General features: G+C 39.9%; 2 protein-coding genes and 1 pseudogene across 2 annotated transcripts in view; 1 reads left to right on the top strand and 2 right to left on the bottom strand.

The window, feature by feature from the left end:
* OCIAD2 (OCIA domain containing 2) overlaps nucleotides 1-18508 on the bottom strand; it is a 1147735-nt gene that overhangs the window by 113043 nt on the left and 1016184 nt on the right. The gene's annotated exons all lie outside the window — the stretch shown is intronic.
* CWH43 (cell wall biogenesis 43 C-terminal homolog) overlaps nucleotides 1-18508 on the top strand; it is a 95952-nt gene that overhangs the window by 21537 nt on the left and 55907 nt on the right. The window contains exon 9 of the mRNA XM_050790205.1: nucleotides 8063-8142. Coding sequence (XP_050646162.1) covers nucleotides 8063-8142 — 80 coding nt within the window. The remainder of the gene's footprint in view (nucleotides 1-8062; nucleotides 8143-18508) is intronic.
* Nucleotides 7221-8003, bottom strand: LOC126955022 (triosephosphate isomerase-like; annotated as a pseudogene).

Genomic DNA, 18508 nt, shown 5'->3' with positions numbered 1-18508 from the left:
TATCCCTTCCCCCGGTCCCTACCCCATGGCAGGCCCCGGTATGTGATGTTCCCTGTCCTGTGTCCGTGTGTTCTCATTGTTCAATTCCCACCTATGAGTGAGAACTTGCAGTGTTTGGTTTGTTGTCCTTGTGATAGTTTGCTGAGAATGATGGTTTCCAGCTTCATTCATGCCCCTGCAAAAGACATGAACTCATTTTTTATGGCTGTGTAATATTCCATGGTGTGTATGTGCCACATTTTCTTAATCCAATCTGTCACTGATGGACATTTGGGTTGATTCCAAGTCATTGCTATTGTGAATAGTGCTGTAATAAACATACGTGTGCATGTGTCTTTATAGCAGAATAATTTATAATCCTTTGGGTATATACCCAGTAATGGGATGGCTGGGTCATATGGTACATCTAGTTCTAGATCCTTGAGGAATCGCCATACTGTTTTCCATATTGTTTGAACTAGTTGACAATCCCACCAACAGTGTAAAAGTGTTCCTATTTCTCCACATCCTCTCCAGCACCTGTTGTTTCCTGATTTTTTAATGATTGCCATTCTGACTGGTTTGAGATGGTATCTCATTGTGGTTTTGATTTGCATTTCTCTGGTGACCAGTGATGATGAGCATTTTTTCACGTGTCTGTTGGCTGCATAAATATCTTCTTTGGAGAAGTGTCTGTTCATATACTTTGCCCACTTTTTGATGGGGTTGTTTTTTTCTTGTAAATTTGTTTAAGTTCTTTGTAGATTCTGGATATTAGCCCATTGTCAGATGGATAGATTGCGAACATTTTTTCCCATTCTGTAGGTTGCGTGTTCACTCTGATGGTAGTTTCTTTTGCTGTGCAGAAGCTCTTTAGTTTAATTAGATCCCATTTGTCAATTTTGGCATTTGTTGACATTGCTTTTGGTGTTTTATTCATGAAGTCTCTGTCTATGCCTATGTCCTGAATGTTATTGCCTAGGTTTTCTTCTAGGACTTTTATGGTTTTAGGTCCTACATTTAAGTCTTTAATCCATCCTGAATTAATTTTTGTACAAGGTGTAAGGAAGAAATCCAGTTTCAGCTTTCTATATATGGCTAGCCAGTTTTCCCAGCACCATTTATTAAATAGGGAACCCTTTCCTCATTGCTTGTTTTTGTCAGGTTTGTGAAAGATCAGATGGTTGTAGATGTGTGGTGTTATTTCTGAGGCCTCTGTTCTGTTGCATTGGTCTATATATCTGTTTTGGTACCAGTACCATGCAGTTTTGGTTACTGTAGCCTTGTAGTGTAGTTTGAAGTCTGGTAGCATGATGCCTTCAGCTTTGTTCTTTTGGTTTAGGATTGTCTTGGCTATGCGGGCTCTTTTTTGGTTCTATATGAACTTTAAAGTAGTTTTTCCCAATTCTGTGAAGAAAGTCATTGGTGGTTTGATGGGGATGGCATTGAATCTATAAATTATCTTGAGCAGTATGGCCATTTTCATGATATTGATTCTTCCTATGCATGAGCATGGAATATTCTTCCATTTGTTTGTGTCCTCTTTTATTTTGTTGAGCAGTGGTTTGTAGTTCTCCTTGAAGAGGTCCTTCCCATCTCTATTAAGTTGGATTACTAGGTTTTTTATTCTCTTTGTAGCAATTTTGAATTGAAGTTCATTCATGATTTGGCTCTCTGTTTGTCTGTTATTGGTGTATAGGAATGCTTGTGATTTTTGCACACTGATTTTGTATCCTGAGACTTTGCTGAAGTTGCTTATCAGCTTAAGGAGATTTTGGGCTGAGACGATGGGGTTTTCTAAATATACAATTATGTCATCTGCAAATAGGGACAATTTGACTTCCTCTTTTCCTAATTGAATACCCTTTATTCTTTCTCCTGCCTTATTGCCCTGGCCAGAACTTCCAACACTAAGTTGAATAGGAGTGATGAGGGAGGGCATCCTTGTCTTGTGCTGGTTTTCAAAGGGAATGCTTCCAGGTTTTGCCCATTCAGTATGATATTGGCTGTGGGTTTGTCATAAATAGCTCTTATTATTTTGAGATATGTTCCATCAATACCTAGTTTATTTAGGGGTTTTAGCATGAAGCGCTGTTGAATTTTGTCAAAGGCCTTTTCTGCATCTATTGAGATAATCATGTGGTTTTTGTCTTTGGTTCTGTTTATATGCTGGATTGCATTTATTGGTTTGTGTATGTTGAACCAGCCTTGCATCCTCGGGATGAAGCCAACTTGATCTTGGTGGATAAGCTTTTTGATGTGCTGCTGGATTCAGTTTGCCAGTATTTTATTGAGGATTTTCGCAGTGATGTTCATCAGGGGTATTGGTTTAAAATTCTCTTTTTCTGTTGTGTCTCTGCCAGGCTTTGGTATCAGGATGATGCTGGTCTCATAAAATGAGTTAGGGAGGATGCCCTCTTTTTCTATTGATTGGAATAGTTTTAGAAGAAATGGTACCAGCTCCTCTTTGTACCTCTGGTAGAATTTGGCTGTGAATCCCTCTGGTCCTGGACTCATTTTGGTTGGTAGGCTATTAATTATTGCCTCAATTATTGCCTGTTATTGGTCTAGTCAGAGATTCAACTTCTTCCTGGTTTAGTCTTGGGAGGGTGTATGTGTCCAGAAATTTATCCATTTCCTGTAAGTTTTCTAGTTTATTTGTGTAGAAGTGTTTATAGTATTCTCTGATGGTAGTTTGTGTTTCTGTGGGATTGATTGTGATATCCCCTTATCAATTTGTATTGCATCTGCTTGATTCTTCCCTCTTTTCTTCTTTATTAGTCTTGCCAGCGGTCCATAAATTTTGTTGATATTTTCAAAAAACCAGCTCCTGGGTTCATTGATTTTTTTGATGGATTTTTTGTGTCTCTATCTCCTTCAGTTCTGCTCTGATCCTAGTAATTTCTTGCCTTCTGCTAGCTTTTGAATGTGTTTGCTCTTGCTTCTCTAGTTCTTTTAATTGTGATGTTAGGGTGTCGATTTTAGATCTTTTATGCTTTCTCTTGTGGGCATGTAGTGCTATAAATTTCCCTCTTAACACTACTTTAAGTGTGTCCTAGAGATTCTGGTACATCATGTCTTTCTTCTCATTGGTTTCAAAGAACATCTTTATTTCAGCCTTCGTTATCTCGGTGGAGATATCCCTTTTATCATTTTTTACTGCATGGTGTTAGGGTGTCAATTTTAGATCTTTCCTGCTTTCTCTTGTGGGCATTTAGTGCTATAAATTTCCCTCTACACACTGCTTTAAATGTGTCCCAGAGATTCTGGTATGTTGTATCTTTGTTCTCATTGGTTTCAAAGAACATCTTTATTTCTGCCTTCATTTCGTTATGTACCCAGTAGTCATTCAGAAGCAGGTTGTTCAGTTTCCATGTAGTTGAGTGGTTTTGATTGAGTTTCTTAATCCTGAGTTCTAGTTTGATTGCACTATGGTCTGAGAGACAGTTTGTTTTAATTTCTGTTCTTTTACATTTGCTGAGGAGTGCTTTACTTCCAATTATGTGGTCAATTCTGGAACAAATGTGATGTGCTGCTGAGAAGAATGTATATTCTGTTGTTTTGGGGTGGAGAGTTCTGTAGATGTCTATTAGGTCCACTTGTTGCAGAGTTGAGTTCAATTCCTGGATATCCTTGTTAACTTTCTGTGTCGTTGATCTGTCTAATGTTGACAGTGGGGTGTTAAAGTCTCCCATTATTATTGTATGGGAGTCTAAGTCTCTTTGTAAGTCTCTAAGGACTTGTTTTATGAATCTGGGTGCCCCTGTATTGGGTGCATATATATTTAGGATAGTTAGCTCTTCCTGATGAATTAATCCCTTTACCATTATGTAATGGCCTTCTTTGTCTCTTTTGATCTTGATGGTTTAAAGTCTATTTTATCAGAGACTAGGATTGCAACCCCTGCTTTTTTTTTTTCCATTTGCTTGGTAGATCTTCCTCCATCCCTTTGTTTTGAGCCTATGTGTGTCTCAGCATGTGAGATGGGTCTCCTGAAAACAGCAAACTGATGGGTCTTGACTCTCTAATTTGTCAGTCTGTGTCTTTTAATTGGAGCATTTAGTCCATTTACATTTAAGGTTAATATTGTTATGTGTGAACTTGATCCTGTCATTATGATATTAGCTGGTTATTTTGTTCACTAGTTGATGCAGTTTCTTCCTAGCTTTAGTGGACTTTACATTTTGACATGTGTTTGCAATGGCTGGTACCTGTTGTTCCTTTCCATGTTTAGTGCTTCCTTCAGGATCTCTTGTAGGGCAGGCCTGGTGGTGACAAAATCTCTAAGCATTTGCTTGTCTGTAAAGCATTTTATTTCGCCTTCACTTGTGAAACTTAGTTTGGCTGGATATGAAATTCTGGGGTGAAAATTCTTTCCTTTAAGAATGTTGAATATAGGCCCCCACTCTCTTCTGGCTTGGAGAGTTTCTGCCATGAGATCTGCTGTTAGTCTGATGGGCTTCCCTTTGTGTGTAACCTGACCTTTCTCTCTGGCTGCCCTTAACATTTTTTCCTTCATTTCAACTTTGGTGAATGTGACAATTATGTGTCTTGGAGTTGCTCTTCTCCAGGAGTATCTTTGTGGCATTCTCTATATTTCTTGAATTTGAATGTTGGCCTGCCTTACTAGGTTGGGGAAGTTCTCCTGGATGATATCCTGCAGAGTGTTTTCCAACTTGGTTCCATTTTCCCTGTCACTTTCAGGTACACCAATCAGACGTAGATTTGGTCTTTTCACATAATCCCATATTTGTTGGAGAATTTGTTCATTTCTTTTTACTCTTTTTTCTCTACACTTCTCCTCTCGCTTCATTTCATTCATTTGGTCTTCAACCACCAATACTCTTTCTTCCAGTTGATTGAGTCGGTTAGTGAAGTTTGTGCATTTGTCACGTAGTTCTCGTGTTATGGTTTTCACCTCTATCAGTTCTTTTAAGGTCTTCTCTGCATTGATTATTCTAGTTATCCATTCATCCATTCCTTTTTCAAGGTTTTTAGTTTCTGGTTACATCTGGTTACATCATTCCTCCTTTGACTCTGAGAAGTTTGATTGAGTGAAGCCTTCTTCTCTCAACTCGTCAAAGTCATTCTCCATCCAGCTTTGTTCCGTTGCTGGTGATGAGCTGTGTTCCTTTGGAGGGGGAGATGTGCTTTGATTTTTTGAATTTCCAGCTTTTCTGCACTGCTTTTTCCCCATCTTTGTGGTTTTATCTGCCTTTGGTCTTTGATCATGGTGACATACTGATGGGGTTTTGGTGTGGGTGTCCTTTCTGTTTGTTAGTTTTCCTTCTAACAGCCAGGACCCTCAGCTGTAGGTCTGTTGGAGTTCGCTTGAGGTCCAGTCCAGACCCTGTTTGCCTGGGTATCAGCAGTGGAGGCTGCAGAAAATAGAATATTGCTGAACAGTGAGTGTTGCTGTCTGATTTTTGCTCGGGAAGCTTCGTCTCAGGGGTGAACCCCACCGTGTGAGGTGTGAGGTGTCAATCTGCAGCTAGTGGGGGATGTCTCCCAGTTAGGCTACTCAAGGGTCAGGGACCCCCTTGAGCAGGCAGTCTGTCTGTTCTCAGATCTCAACCTCCGTGCTGGGAGATCCACTGCTTTCTTCAAAGCTGTCAGACAGGGGCATTTACCTCTGCTAAGGTTTCTGCTGCTTTTTGTTTAGCTATGCCCTGTCCCCAGAGGAGGAGTCTACAGAGGCGGGCTGGCCTCCTTGAGCTGTGGTGTGCTCCACCCAATTGGAGCTTCCTCGTGGCTTTGTTTACCTACTTAAGCCTCAGCAATAGTGGGTGCCCCTCCCCCAGTCTCACTGCCGCCTTGCAGTTAGATCTCAGACTGCTGTGCTAGCAATGAGGGAGGCTCTGTGAGGTGGGACCCTCTGGGCCAGGTGTGGGATGTAATCTCCTGGTGTGCCATTTGCTAAGACCCTTGGTAAAGCACAGTATTAGGGTGGGAGTTACCTGATTTTCCAGGTGTTGTGTGTCTCAATTTCCTTTGGCTAGGAAAAGGAATTCGCTTCCCCCTTGCACTTCCCAGGTGAGGTGATGCCTCGCCCTGCTTCAGCTCTCACTGGTCGGGCTGCATCTTCGGACCAGCGCCAACTGTCTGACATGCCCCAGTGAGATGAACCTGGTACCTCAGTTGAAAATGCAATCACCCGTCTTCTGTGTTGCTCACACTGGGAGCTGGAGGCAGGAGCTGTTACTATTTGGCCATCTTGGGCACGCCTCCCCCTTTCATATTTTTTACCTGTATGTTTTGGGCTGCCCCTTGAACTAATTCTCTATTCAGCTTGTCTAATTCAATTGTCTTTGAATTTCTAATTTCAATTATTATAATTATCTTTTTATTTCTAGAACTCTATTTGATTTCTTTTAAAAATTTTCTGATTGTTTATTTTAGTCTCATGTTCCCTAGTCATACTTTTGAATACCCTCCTTTATTTTTGTAAATATAATAAGCATACTTGTTTTATATTCTGATTCAGAAAGTTCCAACATCTGTCTTTGTGGGCTTGATTCTGCAGAGTGTTTTTTTCCTTTGTTTCCTGCTCATGGAAACTTGTTTTCTTGTATGTTTTATGACTTATTTTTACTTTAAGCTCATAGTCCTTGGAACATTTTTAGGGAAAATTCTTGAAACCTGAGTTTAAAGAGTTGTCGATGTATACATGTCACACATGAAATTTAACCCAAGAACTACACATTTTCCCTTTGCACAAAATCATTGGCCAATAAATTCAATGATTTTATAAACCTTGTTATTTTAAAACAGATTTAGGTATTTTTTTTTTCCTAGTGCCATGTGTTTATTCCCTCCCATGTGAGTGGTTCACATACAGAGCCCACACAGGAGTGGGCACCATGGAATAGGGCAGCATTCCTGGCTTCTGAGGGGAGGATCTTGGCCTCACAGTGTAAGAAAGGAGAGGATGTTTTATCTCCTGCCCTCACTAGGGCCTAGGGGACCCAGGAGCAAATTCAACCCCTTCCACCTCTCAGCTAAGGAGAAGTCACCTTGGTGACATTTAGTTCCAACCATTATAGTAAGTGGAGAAGGGATTGTCCTGGTCCCAACCATTACAGGGTGAAGATATAAACAGTAAAGGAAGGTATAGTTTGGATGAGGCCACGAAAGAGGGTAGATGACACCATCAGAAGCTTGTGCAGGGGAGGGGCAATGACTCGGCTTCTGGGCTGCTTAGTCCCTGATTTGGCAGGAAGGGTATGGAAAATGGGTGGGGCTCATTGTTTGGCATTGATATCCACGAATTCAGGCTTGAGGGAAGCACCACCCAGGAAGAAGCCATCCACGTCAGGCTGGCTGGCCAGCTCCTTGCAGGTTACCCTGGTCACAGAGCCTCCATAAGTGATACGGGTGCTCTGAGCCACATCAGAGATGTTGGATTTAAGACATCCTTGGAGCTTCTTTTGTACTTCCTGGGCCTTTTGGGGTGTTGCAGTTTTGCCAGTACCAATGTCCCACACAGGCTCATAAGCCAGGATGACCTTGCTCCAGTCCTTCACCTTATCTGCGATGACCTTTGTCTGCTCGAAAACAACCTTCTTGGTGATGCCAGCTTCCCTTGCATCTAGCTTCTTCCCAATGCAGGTGATTACTCCAAGTAACTCTGCCAGAGCGTGGGCCACTTTCTGCCCAATCTGTTCATCTGACTCCCCAAAGACATGCCTTCTCTCTGAGTGCCCCAGGACCACCCATCTGGCTCTGCAGTCTTTGATTTTGCCAGGGCTGATCTCCCCAGTAAAGGCCCCATTAGTCACTTTGTAGCAGTTCTGCTCAGGCACAACAATCTTGGGATCTAGCTTCTGCTGGGTGAAGTTGATATAGGCAGTGGGGGGGAGAGCAAACCACCTCGGTGTCAACTGGCACCTTGGTCACATTCAGTGCCAGTGAGCTACCCAAGACTCTTCTTCCGCCCATTCATCTTCCAGTTCCCCCATCATGAAGAACTTCTTGGAGGGCACCACAGCACTGGAGATGAGGCACTGAAGGTCAGTGTCAGCAAATTTATTTTATTTTATTTTATTCATTTAAAAATAAATAATCATTTCTTTTTTCTGTTTAGTTCTGTGGCTGCTTGTTGGTGTGGGATTGTTGGGGTTAGGACTACGGCATAAAGCCTATGAGAGAAAGTTGGGCAAAGTGGTAAGTAATTAAAAACCTTGAAATAGAATTTTATATGGTATATATATGTGCATATATTTGTACACGTTACCATTCTGATTGAACCTGGATCTGATGACTTCAGAGCCCTGGACTCTATCTTCTAAACTCTTATGTGCCAGACTGATAAGATAGTGGGATTATTTTATGAAGTTGGGTTCTTGGAACAGGATAGGCCCGTATGCTAGGGACAGATTGTTGATGATTTTGTTTTATGGAGTTATTTCTGCCATTCATGATTTAACATATCTAAACTATGTGTATTAGTTTGTTCTTGCACTGCCATAAAGAAATACTTGAGACTGGGTAATTTATAAAGAAGAATTTTAACTATCCCATGGTTCTACAGACTGTACAGGAAGCAAGGAGGCATCTGCTCAGCTTCTGGGGAGGCCTCAGGAAACTTGCAATCATGGTGAAAGGCATACAGGGAGCTAATTATCTTACATGGTGGAGCAGGAACAAGAGAGAGAGGGGGTAGATGCTACACACTTTTTTTTTTGGTTTGTTTTTTTGTTTGTTTGGTTTTTTTTGATGGAGTCTCACTCTGCTGCCAGGCTGGAGTGCAGTGGTGCGATCTTGGCTCACTGCAACCTCTGCCTCCCAGGTTCAAGTGATTCCCTTGCCTCATCCTCCCAAGTAGCTGGGACTACAGGCAGTGTGCCACGGCACCCAGCTAATTTTTTTTTTTCTGTATTTTAGTAGAGATGGGTTTCACCATGTTGGCCAGGATGGTCTTGATTTCCTGACCTTGTGATCTGCCCACCTCCCAAAGTGCTGGGATTACAGGTGTAAGCCACCACGCCTGGCAGGTGCTACACACTTTAAAACTACCAGATCTGATGAGAACTCACTCCTTCACTATTACAACAACACAAAAGGGGGGTGTTTTATCATTTATTTATTTATTGGAGAACAGTACCGAGGGTATGGTGCTAAACCATTCATGGGAATTCCACCCCCATGATCTGGTCACCTCCAGGCCCCAGAGATTACAATTCAACTTGAGATTTGGTAGGGACACAGATCCATACCATGTCACTATGAGATAAGAAACTATTTTGCATTGGACTTTCTGTACTTCTTGGTAGATATTGCTGAAGATAGCAATGTGAGATTCTTTAGGAAAACTCTTACAGATAATACTATGGGTAGCTTATGCCTTGACAGGTAGTAAAACTTTTCTTGTCTCTTTCTTTCCTCTCTTGCTATCTGCAGTTTTAAATGTTTTAATATCCTTTTCTCTTTTAGAACAGTTGGCAGAAATGAGAATAAGCAATTGAATGTTGTGCTTTCTATCTGATCTGATAAAAAGTCTAGTGTATTTCATAATGCAGTCAGAGGTACAGTTTTGGTTAAAATAGAAATTGTTGAGGGTTGACTTTGAATTTTAGCAGTCTGTACTACCAGGAACATTTTTCATTTTGAATAAAAAGCTACACTGAGAACATAGACCATGTTTCTCTTCTTGATCTTTGTACGTCCAGTAACTTACAGAGTGCTTGGTAGGTATTCAGAATTAAGTAACTATTTCTTAATAAGTAGATAACAGTAGATGATCATTACATGTTCCTTTAATTGTTGGTCATTATTATTGCAACATAATGTCCATCAGAAAAGGATACCTAATGTCATCCAGGAATTCTTTTGGAAGGAGTTATTTGAATTGGATTTAATACCTGTTCTTTTGCTCATTTGCTCATTCATTCATTTGGCTAGTGATTACTGAATGTTTCTTTGTTACCTGGTGCCAGGGATACAGATATAAACAAGTTGGACAAGAACCTGCCCTGCCAGAGTTTGCATTCTAGTAGGGGAGAATGATAGTATTCAGAGAACAAATAAAGAAATGATCTCATTTTAGACCAAGCTGCCATGAAGGAAACAGGATTGTAGAATGAAAGGTAACTGGGTATGGGGGATTAGAGAAAGCTGTCTGAGGAGAGGTGACATTTGAGATGAAATTTGCAAACTGAGAAAACAGTTGTGAGGGCTGGGATGTTGGCAGAAGGAACACATATAGAGGACTGAGGGAGAACCACACTTGGTGTGTTTGAGGGACATCAGGGTGACTGGCTTGGCTGAAGCTTGGTGAAGAGTAATAGATGATGTGGAGAGGCTGGGGAGGGCCATACCAGGGCCTTGTAGAACACAGAAGTGTTGCTGTTATTTTTTTCTTATTTTCATTTTATTATTAGTATTATTTTTAATGTCAATAGTTTTTTTTTTTAATTTTTTTAATTTTTTAGCTGGCGTCTCACTCTGTCACCCAGGCTGGGGTGCAGTGGCATGATCTTGGTTCCCTGCAACCTCTGCCTTCTGGCTTCAAGCGATTCTCTTGCCTCAGCCTCCGGAGCAGCTGGGATTACAGGTGCACACCACCATGCCCAGCTAATTTTTGTACTTTTAGCAGAGATGGAATTTCACTGTGATGGGCAGGCTGGTCTCAAACTCCTGACCTCAAGTTATCTGCCTGCCTTCGCCTCCCAAAGTGCTGGGATTACAGGCATGAGCCACCGTCCCTGGCCATTGTCAATAGTTTTTGGGCAGGTGGTTTTTGGTTATGTGGATAAGTTCTTTAGAGGTGATTTCTGAGATTTTAGTGCACCCATCACCCAAGCAGTGTACACTGTACCAAATATGTAGTCTTTTTTTGTTATTACATTTTTTTTCAATAGGTTTTTGGGGGAACGGGTGGTGTTTGGTTATGTGAATAGGTTATTTAGTGGTGATTTCCGAGATTTTGGTGCATCCATCACCCGAGCAGTGTAATTGTAACCAATTTGTAGTCTTTTATTCCTCACTCCCTCCCACCCTTTGCCCTGAGTCTCCAAAGTTCATTGTATCATTCTTATGGCTTTGCATCCTCATAGCTTAGCTCCCACTTATGTGCAAGAACATATAATGTTTGGTTTTCCATTCCTGAGACACTTCACTTAGAATAATGGTCTCCAATTCCATCCAGGTTGTTGCAAATGCCATTATTTTATTCATTTTTATGCCTGAATAGTATTCCATTACACACACACACACACACACACACACACACACACACGCACACACACATTATCTATCTATCTATCTATCTATCTATCTATCTATCTATCTATCTAATCATATTTTCTTTATCCACTTGTTGATTGATGGGCATTTGGGCTGGTTCTATATTTTTGCAATTTCAAATTGTGCTGCTGTAAACATGTATATGCAAGTATCTTTTTCATATAATGACTTCTTTTCCTCTGGGTAGATACCCAGGAGTGTGATTGCTGGATCAAATTGTAGATCTATTTTTAGTTCTTTAAGGAATCTCCACACTATTTTCCATAGTGGTTGTACAAGTTTAGCTTCCCACAAACAGTGTAAAAGTGTTCCTTTTTCACTACATCCATGTCAACATTTATTAGTTTTTGATTTTTTGATTATGGCCATTCTTGCAGGAGTAAGGTAGTATCACATTGTGGTTTTGATTTGCATTTCCCTGAACATTAGTGATGTTGAGCATTTTTCCATATGTTTTTTGGCCATTTGTATATCTTCTTTTGAGAATTGTCTTTTCATGTCCTTAGCCCACTTTTTAATGGGATTTTTTTTTCTTGCTGATTTGTTTGAGTTCCTTGTAGATTCCGGGTATTAGTCCTTTTTCAGATGTATAGATAGCAAAGATTTCCCCCTATCTTGTGAGTTGTCTGTTTAGTCTGCCAATTATTTCTTTTGCTGTGCAGAAGTTTTTTAGTTTAATTAAGCTCCATCTGTTTATCTTTGTTTTTGTTGCATTTGTTTTTGGGTTCTTGGTCATGAAGTCTCTGCCTAAGCCAATTTTAAAAGAGCTTTTCCAATGTTGTATTCTAGAATTTTTATGGTTTCAGGTGTTAGATCTAAGTCTTTGATCCATCTTGAGTTGATTTTTCTAAAAAGTGAGAGATGGGGATCCAGTTTTATTCTTCTACCTGTGGCTTGCCAGTTATCCTAGTACCATTTGTTGAATAGAATGTCCTTTTCCACTTCATGTTTTTGTTTGCTTTGTTGAAGATCAGTGGACTGTAATCATTTGGCTTTATTTCTGGGTTCTCTATTCTGTTCCATTGGTCTATATGCCTGTTTTTATACCAGTGCCATGCTGTTTTGGTGACTAGGGCCTTATAGTATATTTTGAAGTTGGGTAATGTAAGGCCTCTAATTTATTATTTTTACTTAGTCTTGCTTTGGCTATGCAGACTCTTTTTTGGTTCCATATGAATTTTAGGTTTTTTTCCAGTTCTGTGAAGAATGATGGTGGTATTTTAATGAGAATTGCATTGAATTTGTAGATTGCTTTTGGCAGTATGGTTATTTTCACAATATTGATTCTACCCATCCATGAGCATGGATGTGTTCACATTTGTTTGTGTCATCTATGATTTCTTTCAGGAGTGTTTCATAATTTTCCTTGTAGGGGTCTTTCACATCCTTGGTTAAGTATATTCCTAAACATTTTATTTTATTTATTTTTTCAGCTATTGTGAAAGGGGTTGGATTCTTGATTTGATTATCACTTTGGCCACTGTTGGTGTATAGAAGGGCTACTAATTTGTGTACACTAATTTTGTATCTTGAAACTTTGCTGAATTCATTTACCAGTTCTAGGAGCTTTTTGGTGGAGTCTTTGGGGTTTTCCAGATATACCATTATGTCATCCACAAACAATGACAGTTTGACTTCCTTTTTATCAATTTGATACCCTTTATTTCCTTCTCTTGTTGATTGTGCTGGCTAGAACTTTCAGTACTATGTTGAATAGAAGTAGTGAAAGTGGACATCCTTGTCTTGTTCCAGGTCACAGGGGAATGCTTTCAATTTTTCCCTATTCGGTATAATGTTGGCTGTGGGTTTGTAATAAATGGCTTTTATTACTTTAAGGTGTGACCTTTCTATGCCGATTTTGCTGAGGGTTTTAATCATAAAGGGACGCTGGATTTTGTCAACTGCTTTTTCTGTGTCTATTGAGATGATCATGTGATTTTTGTTTTAAATTCCGTTTATGTGGTGTATCACATTTATTGACTTACAGATGTTAAACCATCCCTGCATCCCTGATATGAAACCCACTTGATCATGGTGGATTATCTTTTTGATATTCTGGTGGATTCAGTTTGCTACTATTTTGTTGAGGATTTTTGCAACTATATTCATCAGATATATTGGGCTGTAGTTTTCTTTTTTTGTTATCTCCTTTGCTAGTTTTGGTATTAGAGTGATACTGGCTTCATAGAATGATTTAGAAAGGATCCCCTCTTTCTCTATCTTTTGGAATAGTGTCAGCAGGATTGGTACCAATTCTTCTTTGAATGTCTGATGGAATTCGGCTGTGAATCTGTCTGGTCCTGGACTTTTTTTTTTGTTAGCAACTTTTAAATTGCCATTTCAATCTTGCTACTTTTCATTGGTCTGTTCAGAGTTTCTATTTCTTCCTGGTTTAATCTAGGAGGGTTGTGTATTTCCAGAAATTTATCCATCTCCTCTAGATTTTCTAGTTTATGTACGTAGACATGTTCATGCTAGCATTGAATGATCTTTTGTATTTCTGTGGTATTTGTTGTAGTATCTTCTGTTTTATTTCTAATTGAACTTATTCTTTACTTGGGTTATCTCACTAATAGTCTATCAATTTTATTTATCTTTTCAAATAGTCAGCTTTTTGTTTCATTTATCTTTTGTATTTTTGTTCGTTTGTTTTTTCAATCTCATTTAATTCGGCTCTGATTTTTGTTATTTCTTTTCTTCTGCTGGGCTTGGGTTTGGTTTGTTCTTTTTTCTCTAGTTCCTTGAGGTGTGATCTTAGGTTCTTTATTTGTGCTGTTTCAAACTTTTTGATATAGGCATTTAAGGCTATGAACTTTCTTAGTACTGCCTTTGCTGTATCGCAGAGGTTTTGATAGGTTGTTTCACTATTATCATTCAGTTCAAAGAATTTTTTAAATTTCCATCTTGATTTAATTGTGGACACAATGATCATTCAAGAGCAGGTTATTTAATTTCTATATATTTGCATGGTTTCGAAGGTTCCTTTTGAAGTTGATTTCCAATTTTTATTTTTTATTTTTTGAGATGGAGTTTTGCTCTTGTCACCCAGGCTGGAGTGCAATGGCACAATCTCAGTTCACTGCAACCTCTGTGTCCCAGATTCAATTGATCCTCCTGTCTCACCCTCCCAAGTACCTGGGATTACAGGCATGCACCACCACATCCAGTTAAATTTTGTATTTTTAGTAGAGACAGGGTTTTGCCCCATGTTGGTCAGGCTGGTCTTGAACTCCCGACCTCAGGTGATCCACCTGCCTCAGCCTCTAAAAGTGCTGGGATTACAGGCATGAGCCACTGTGTCTGGCTGATTTCTAATTTTATTCCATTGTGGTCTGAGAGAGAGTACTTGCTATAATTTCATTTTCTTAAATTTGTTGAAAATTGTTTTGTGGCCTATCATATGGTCTATCTTGGAGAATGTTGCATGTGCTGATGAATAGAATGTGTATTCTGCAGTTGTTGGGTAGAATGTTCTGTAAATATCTGTTAAGTCCATTTGTTCCAGGGTATTGTTTAAGTGTTTATTTGTTGACTTTCTCTCTTGATGACCTCTCTAGTGCTGTCAGTGCAGTACCGAAGTCCCCACTGTTATTGTGTTGCTATCTCATTTCTTAGGTCTAGTAGTAATTGTTTTATAAATTGGGGAATGCCAGCGTTAGGTGCATATATATTTAGGGTTATGATATTTTCCTGTTGGACTAGTCCTTTTATCATTATATAATGTCCTTCTTTGTCTTTTTTAACTGCTGTTGTTTTAAAGTTTGTTTTGTCTGATATAAAAATAGCAACTCCTGCTCACTTTTGGTGTCCATTTGCATGGAATATTTTTTTCCACCCCTTTACCTTAAGTTTATGTGAGTCCTTGGGTGTCAGGTGAGTCTTTTGAAGACAGCAGGTACTTGGCTGGTAAATTCTTACCCATTCTGCCATTCTAAGTCTTGTAAATGGACCGTTTAGGGCATTTACATTTAATGTTAGTATTGAGGCATGAGGTACTATTCTATTCATTGTGCTGTTTGTTGCCTGAATACCTTGGGTTTTCTTTCATTGTGTTGTTGTTTATTAGGTTCTTGAGATTTATGCTTTCTGGAGATTCTGTTTTGGTGTATTTCAAAGATTTGTTTCAAGATTTAGAGCTCCTTTTAGCAGTTCTTGTAGTGCTGGCTTGGTAGTGGCAAATTCTCTTAGCATTTGTTTCGCTGTAAAAGACTGTATCTTTCCTTCATTTATGAAAACTTAGTCTTGCTGGGTACAAAATTCTTGGCTGATAATTTTTTGGTTTAAGGGGGCTAAAGATAGGACCCTAATCTATTCTACCTTGTAGGTTTTTTGCTGAGAAATCTGCTGTTAATCTGATCGGTTTTCCTTTATAGGTTACCTGATGTTTTTGCCTCATACCTTTTAAGATTCTTTTCTTTGTCTTGACTTCAGATAACCTGATGACTATGTGCCTAGGTGGTGATCTTTTTGCAACATATTTCCCAAGTGTTTTTTGAGCTTCTTGTATTTGGATGTCTAGATCTCCAGCAAGGCTAGGGAAGTTCTCCTCAATTATTCCCTCAAATATGTTTCCAAACTTTTAAATTTATCTTCTTCCTTGGGAACACTAATTATTCATAGGTTTGTTCATTTAACATAATCCAAAACTTCTTGGAGGCTTTGTTTATTTTTTAAATTGTTTTTCCTTTGTCTTTGTCAGATTGGGTTAACTTGAAAGCCTTGTCTTCAACCTTTGTTCTATTCTTCTATTTGTTCAATTCTATTGAACTTCTATTCAAGAAGTTCTTTCTTCTATTTGTTCAATTCTATTGGTGAGATTTTCCACTGCATTTTGCACTTCTCTAAGCGTGTCCTTCATTTCCAGAAGTTGTGATTGTTTTTTATTTATCCTACCTATTTCACCAGAAATTTTTCCATTCATGTCTTGCATCATTTTTTTTTTTTTTAATTTCTTTAAGTTGGACTTTACCTTTTTCTGGTGCCTCCTTGATTGGCTTAAGAGTCAACTGTCTGAATTCTTTTTCTGGCAATTCAGTGATTTCATCTTGGTTTGGATCCATTGCTGGTGAGCTAGTGTGATCTTTTGGGGCTGTTAAAGAACCTTGTTTTGCCATGTTAATAGAATTGTCTTTCTGATTCCTTCTCATTTGTGTAGACTATGTCAGAGGGAAGATCTGGGACTCAAGGCTGCTGTTCAGATTCTTTTGTCCCACAGGGTGCTCCCTTGATGTGGTGCTCTTCCCTTTCCCCCAGGGATGGGGCTTTCTGAGAGCTGAACTGTAGTGATTATTTCTCTTCTGGATCTAGCTACCCAGCAGAGCTACTGGGTTCTGGGCTGGTACTTGGGAGTATCTGCAAAGAGTCCTGTGATGTGATCTGTCTTCAGATCTCTTGGTAATGGATACCAGCACTTGTTCCAGTGGAGGTAGCAGGGGAGTGAAGCATACTCTGTGAGGGTCCTTGATTGTATTTTTGTTAAGTGTGCTAGTTTTGTGTTAGCTGGCCTCCAGCCAGGGGGTGGCACTTTCAAGAGCACATCAGCTGTGGTAGTATATAGGCAGGATCAGGTGGTGGGTGGGGCCATGGAACTCCTACAAAAGTATGTCCTTTTTCTTCAGCTACAAGGGCCAGTAGAGAAAGACCATCAGGTGGGGACAGGGTTAGGTGCCTCTGAGCTCAGACTCTTGTTGGGCCGGGCTGGCTGTAGCTGCTGTGGGAGATGGGTGTGTGGATCCTAGGCCAATGGAGTTATATTTCCAGGGGAATCATTGCTGCCTCTGCTGTGTCACATAGGTTGCCAGGAAAGTGGGGAAAAGCTGGCAGCCACAGGCCTCACCCAGCTCCCATGCAATCCATAGCGCAAAAGGCTGGTCTCACTCTAACCGTGCCCCCACAACGGCACTGAGTTTATGTCCAGGCAGCTGGTGAGCAGGGCTAGGAACTTGCCCCAGGCTAAAAGCCTCCCAGCTGAGAAAGCAAGCCGACTGATTGTTCCTTGGCTGTCCCATGGACCCTGCAGCAGCAATCCACTTCCTTCAAAGGGTCTGTGGATTCCCTTGGCTTTCCTGGCATGTTCCTGTGGTAATTCTTGGAGCAGAAGTTCATGATGTGGGTCTCCATGCACTGCTCTCTCTGTTGAAGTGGGAGCTGCAAGTTAGTTTTGCCTCCGATTTGCCATTTTCCTGCCATCCCCAAGATGTAGTCTTTTATCCCTTACCCCGTCCAACCCATCCCTCCAAGTCCCCCAAGTTCATTGTATAACTCATGCCTTTGCATCCTCATGACTTAGTTCCCACTTATAGGTAAGAACATACAATATTTGGTTTTTAATTCCCGAGTTACCTCACTCAGAATAACGGCATTCAGCCCATCCAAGTTGCTGCAAAAGATATTATTTTGTTCCTTTTCATGGCTGAGTAGTATTCCATGGTGTGTGTGTGTGTGTGTGTGTGTGTGTGTGTGTGTGTATACGTATGTATATGTGCGTGTGTGTGTGTGTGTGTGTATATATTACATTTTCTTTATCCAGTCATTGGTCGATGGGTGCTTAAGTTGGTTCCATATCTTTGCAATTGTGAATTGTGCTGCTGTAAACATGTGTGTCCAAGTCTTTTTAACATAATGACTTCTTTCCTTTTGGGTAGATCCCCAGTAGTGGGATTGCTGGATCAAATGGTAGTTCTCCTTTTAGTTCTTTAAGGAATCTCTAAACTGTTTTCCATTGTGATTGTACTAATTTACATTCTCATGGTGATTTTATTTTACTTGCGATGGAAGCCACGGTAGTGTCTCAAGCAGGAGAGTGAAGAAAAATGATATATGTCAATTTGGATGCTCTTTGAAAAATGGATTATAGGGAGATAAGAACGGATGCAAGGAGATAAGTTCTGAGGCTTCTTCAGCTGTCTAGTAGAGAGATGATGGTGATCTTTGCTGGTGTAATGGAAATAAAGTTGGAGATAAGTGGATAGACTTAGAACATATTTTGAAAGTAGAATTGATAGGATTGGCAGAGAGGGTAGATGTTGGGTGAGGAGAAGGAAGGAATCAAGGAGACTTCTATGTTTTTGGTTTGAGCAGCTGGATGAAGGGAGTGGCATTTCCTGGGAAGAATAAAGGAATAACATGTTTTGGAGTGATGATATCTAGAATTAATTACAGATGAATAGTTGCAAGAAAAAGGATAGCATGATAAATATAATATGCCTCTTGAAATCTCTATTGATGGTTCTGCTTTCTTTACTAGGCATTAATTTGATTTTTTTTTCTGTTTTTACCATTCTAA

Source organism: Macaca thibetana, chromosome 5 (genome assembly GCF_024542745.1).
Source record: "Macaca thibetana thibetana isolate TM-01 chromosome 5, ASM2454274v1, whole genome shotgun sequence".
Lineage (NCBI taxonomy): Eukaryota > Metazoa > Chordata > Mammalia > Primates > Cercopithecidae > Macaca > Macaca thibetana.
This window is presented reverse-complemented; position numbering and strand designations above follow the sequence as displayed.